The 5,223-nt window shown below is 38.9% G+C and overlaps 2 protein-coding genes across 2 annotated transcripts in view; both read left to right on the top strand.

The window, feature by feature from the left end:
* The first annotated feature begins 743 nt into the window (after nucleotides 1-743).
* CTXN2 (cortexin 2) lies at nucleotides 744-992 on the top strand. Its single transcript, XM_009073439.1, has one exon. The coding sequence runs from the start codon at nucleotides 744-746 to the stop codon at nucleotides 990-992; it is 249 nt and encodes an 82-aa protein (XP_009071687.1).
* A 2,709-nt stretch (nucleotides 993-3,701) lies between these two features.
* Nucleotides 3,702-5,223, top strand: part of SLC12A1 (solute carrier family 12 (sodium/potassium/chloride transporter), member 1) — a 49,643-nt gene continuing 48,121 nt past the window's right edge. The window contains exon 1 of the mRNA XM_009073428.1: nucleotides 3,702-3,860. The gene's annotated coding sequence lies outside the window, so the exon portion shown is untranslated. The remainder of the gene's footprint in view (nucleotides 3,861-5,223) is intronic.

The raw sequence follows: 5,223 nt of genomic DNA, 5'->3' as shown, positions 1-5,223 counted from the left end.
AAGTAACAAAAGAGGACAAGATTTAGGGGAAGGGAATTTAATTCTGCCGTCTCTTCTCCCACCATCTTCGGTCATACACAGGAGTGGACATGTGTAGAGGAAGGTAAAGGGGTAATTTTGCCAATCTTCTCACTTTCTTACAAGCTCAAAATATACACAGTATTTTTTTTCTAAAACTGGAGCCCAAGACTTCACTAAAATTACACATACAATGTTTTATTTTACAAGTTAGATCTATTTATTTAGACTTAGGAGCTAAATCAAATGAGCTAAATCCACATTATTTGGCTGAAATGGCCTTTGAGGTCAATGCAAGTTTAACTGCTTTAAGGACAGAGATGTAAAGCCCTTTCAGAAAACATACCTTAGTGAATATTGCCAAATCAGAATCTGCAGACTTGTGCCCAGTCTGACAAAATGTTGTTTGCAACAGCCACGTGCTGAAATTGCTGTTTTGAAGAGACAGAAAAACAGAAAATTGTGAATTTGCTATCTCATAACAGAGGCCAGTAAGTGGATGGTGTGTAGAGGCTAAAAGTTGCAATTTTATCACATTAATTTAAATGTGAAAAACAACAGGACACCACTAAAATACAAGCTGGTTTTCATTTCCAAATGTTCATATGCTACAGCTCAGATATATGCACCCCATTTAGACCTAACCACACTGATTCGACTTTTCTATGCAGGCAAAGAAGCAATAGAGGTGAAAATCCCACAGAGTCGCCAGGATGTGATGTCCAATGATGAGCAGTAATTACTGCAGCAACACTTCAGCCAGCATGAGTGTCAACGAAGTGTCTGCCTTCTCTCTGACTTTAGAGCAAAAAACTGGCTTTGCCTTTGTGGGGATTTTGTGTGTTTTCTTGGGACTTCTAATCATCAGATGCTTCAAAATCCTGCTAGACCCCTACAGCAGTATGCCTTCTTCTACGTGGGAAGATGAAGTTGAGGGGTTGGATAAAGGAACATTTGAATATGCTCTTGCATGAAAACTCACAGAATATCCTGCCTTAAATTTGATGTTGATTTCATTTTGGAAACCAACCGCTGTTACATTTGTTATACATACCTGCATTTTGGAGATATGTTGGTGGCATCCATTTTGTTAAATAAATATTTGTTGCAAACTCAAAAGGCACTTTGTGTTGCTTTGATTTGATGAACAAGCAGAATGGTAGATAAGAAATGGTTAGCAGCAAAGAAATACTACAATAATTCACTAGAAGGTCATCATGACCAATATTTTATGAAGCAGATGATATCTGCCTCTTCGGAGGAGGATCTCATTTCTACTGTCTCATGATAGGCTGGAGAAAAAGATGAACACAAATGGCAGGCTCCTGAATGGTGAGTGTTTATGTGGTAACCCCCTCCCCTCCTCATCTGACACAATTTTCTGAAGCTCAGACTGTGCTTGTACACTGAGAATACAAAAGTGGAGGACAACAAATGGTTGTGGTTCAGAGGAGGTGTCTGCAAGAGGTGTGTGGCCATGTTGCTGAGATGAGGGGAACAAGGGTTTTGGTCCACACACTGCCAATATTAAGGAACTAATGGGAAAGCCAAAGATCACATCAGTTGCTAACTGATCTCTCACCTTCCAAGAAGAGCAGGTGCTTGCACTGCTGACTGTTTATGAGGAAAATACATTGCTTTTCCATGTTATTTGATGTGGTCCTTTGCAAACAGTGCATAACTCATGAGAATTTTTTGATCTCTCCTACTCCACAGCAACAGAAACTCAAACATAATTAGGGGAAGGGAGACAAACATCATTAAGGAAATATTTGATACTACAAACGTTCAGCAATACAAAATGTATTACCTGCTCAGAACTCTAAATCAACATCACCACAGTCTCAGTCCACCAGTATCTCCCATATTGCTAAATATTTTAAGTGAAAGAGAAAAAGTTAATGTTAAGTAGTCACTCTCACTCTAGCTGAGTTGGTCAAGGCATGTCAATTTTAAACTCCTCTTGGTTACAGAAGATGATTCAGTTTAAACTGGAATTTAAACTGTCTGGTTAACAGCTCCCAGCAGTAATTACACCAGCTTGGCAAGGCCATAGCAAAGACAATCATGCTGCTTACCCATGTACCCAGCCCCCAAGAGAGATAGGGGTCCAGGGCCGACTGCAGAGCTCTGTACTCTCCAGCCCCTCTCCACAGCTGGTTCTTCTGTTCATCCTCCTGCAGCTGTGCACAGTGTATGATTTGGACTGTCACTGAAGAGCTGGTTATGGGAGATCCTATCAAAGCAGAAGTGAAACAGTGAAAGTAGACACTCAAATCTGGATATTCAAGGTCACCCTCATATACACAGCTGTTTAGCAAGTGTGACAGTACTTGACAGAAATTCAATTCAGTTTTTAAGAAGCCTGGCATTAGAATTTTAGGCACTGTCACTTTTGCTAAACAGTTCTGTTTGCAACAAGGAGCTAAGACAAGGAGATCAGTTACAGCAGTTGTTTTCTTTCTCATGTATTCTGAAAAATGCATGTTATTCCTTTTGCCCTATATACTAGGCAGAGGCAGACAGCGGAACAGCAGACCTCAAGTGCCATTTGGAACATGAAATACTTGATTGTACAGGGAAGGACATGAATCTCCTGTCTGAAGAATATAAGAGATGAACAGCCAACATTAATCTATGCTGGTCCATTTGAATTATAAAACATAATTTTGTGAACGTAAGGGCTTTTCAACTGCTTCAGATTTTTTTCTGCATAAGAAAAAAAATGCCAGACCCTCAGAGATTCAGTATATTGCACTTATCGTAGCTAATTTAACCATAAAATCCAAGGTAGGTATCAGTACAATGATTCATGTGATCTGTTATTGCTGGATAGGATCATCCACTGCAGAGACCTGACACTGCCATTCTTTTTATGTACATCTAATCAGCACAGCTGAGCTCTGTGCTGTCAGGTTAGAGTGCTGAGAGTACTTAAGTTATCTGGGTTAAATAAGTTCAGTTATCTCTAAACTACACAGCAAACACAGCAAACATGCCCCAAAGAACCCCAATATTGTCTTACTACTTTTGTTTTTGACCCAATCTATTGCTGGAAGCAATTATCAAATTCCCTTATGATTACAAAGCTTTATCATTTCCTGCCTGCCCTTCTCTGCATCCCAAAAAAACAAGGAAGTCAGCTTTCCTGGAAAGAATTCCAAGGTTTTGATTGAATATAGAGTAAAAGTTTGAATGGGGTTAGGAGTAAATGGTTTAAAACTGCATGTAGGCCAAGGGGACCCCCAACGGCTAATCCCACTGACTTCACCAAATCTCATAAACTGCACCGAGCAGATCCTGTCCTGAACTCTTGTTATCTGCATGACTATAATATGCAGAACTGAAAAACAGAGAGAACATGATCTGTGCACAGAATCAGGCATAGCTGGGAGGGAAATGGAGATAACAGAAGTATTTTTAGGCCCCCTTAGAAATTTTGCAATGCCATAAACTCAGTAATTGTAATGGATAGGTACATTTGCTGGTTAATAGTTAACAAGCTAGAATGCCTCTCTAAATCACCATCTAAAAATGTTTTGAAAGAGAGGGATTGGATGGTCTATTCAGTATATTAAGCAGGAGAAAAATCTGGCCAATAAGGCAGAGTCTGTAATGCCTCAAAGAGAGGGACACACTATATCCATGAATAAAAGAGGCAGATTGTCCTTCCCTTAAAACACAGGATTGAATGGTAAGTTAAATTACCCTGAATAAGGTAAACTTGATTATTGATGCGAAATGCTAGAATACTAAACATAAAATTAATGGCAAATAACACTTGAGAGACCTCTGGAAATACATTGTGAAAGCAAAGTATTATTTTCAAGAACAGCAGAAAGGTAAGAGACTTTACTTTTCCTAGCAAAACAGTAATATTATGGAAATAAGACAGTGAAATGACAGAATCATTTTACTTGGTAGCTAAAGTCTCATTGTCATCAAAGCCTCAGGATTTCATTCAGTCATAGAGATGGAACCAAACCTTGTTTCACTGACCTTAATGACAGAAGATTTGTTTTTACACCTTCATGTCTGAAGATGAAACAATTCCTTGCAACTGTAAAAGGCTGAAGGAAGCAGAACACTCTCTATGATCAGAAATGTGTAATAATAATTATTATTAGTATTATATTGATAATCCAAAGCCAGTATAAGTAAAATAGACTAAGTAAATCTAACATTGGTCTGAGGCTTACAAAACATTAAGCAGGAAAACCAACATAAATATGAGGAGGTTACAAAGTAGTATCATAGCAGAGAGGTGACAGGGGAATATTATCTATAGCTGATGGAAGAAGTGAGAAAATATGCTTTAGCTGTATCTCATACTGAAGATAGAGGACATCTGATTACCAGCTATTCAAGTTATAATTTTGATATGTGATTTTAGAGAAAATTTACATTGCTGAGCTATAAATATTGATGCAGCATTTTATCTCTCAGTGCCAAAGAGCCAAATGCATTTCACAAAATCATTGATAAATTTAAATTGAAAAAAATCCCAGGAGGTCATCTAGCTCAACCTCTTGTGAAAGCATAAAACTTTAAAATAATGCCTGTAATGGGCTTATTTACCCAGACTTTCAGGTCATATATTCCTTTATAAGATACATTTTGTTTCTAAAACTTTCTGCTTTTACAAACACTTGCAGAGTTTCAATGTCTAAGCATGCTCTGGTTTAGTCCCAGGTTTACCTGGACTCCTACTGAATTATACAGGTCTATACATACAACCACACTCCCTTATCTCCTTAGAAATGTTTCAAGACATATAGATTGCCATCATTTCAACAGCTCATTTCAGGACCATCTAGGCTGCAAAAGTACTTACCCCACTAAAGGCCTTAAATATAAGTATTCCTTCTGCCCTTGGGGTTTTTGTTTGCTTGTTTGTTTGCTTTGAGGGGGTCCATGTGGGAAAGTGGAGGTGGGAAGCAGATTGTCCAGCTACATGTTCACCTCTCTGGGCTGCCACTCAGAGGGAATTTCAACAGCTCATTTCAGGACCATCTAGGCTGCAAAAGTACTTACCCCACTAAAGGCCTTAAATATAAGTATTCCTTCTGCCCTTGGGGTTTTTGTTTGCTTGTTTGTTTGCTTTGAGGGGGTCCATGTGGGAAAGTGGAGGTGGGAAGCAGATTGTCCAGCTACATGTTCACCTCTCTGGGCTGCCACTCAGAGGGACATAGACAGAGGAACGGG

Source organism: Acanthisitta chloris, unplaced genomic scaffold (genome assembly GCF_000695815.1).
Source record: "Acanthisitta chloris isolate BGI_N310 unplaced genomic scaffold, ASM69581v1 scaffold23890, whole genome shotgun sequence".
NCBI classification, from domain to species: Eukaryota; Metazoa; Chordata; class Aves; order Passeriformes; family Acanthisittidae; genus Acanthisitta; species Acanthisitta chloris.
The sequence above is the reverse complement of the archived record's forward strand: the minus strand, read 5'-3'. Positions and strand labels throughout refer to the sequence as shown.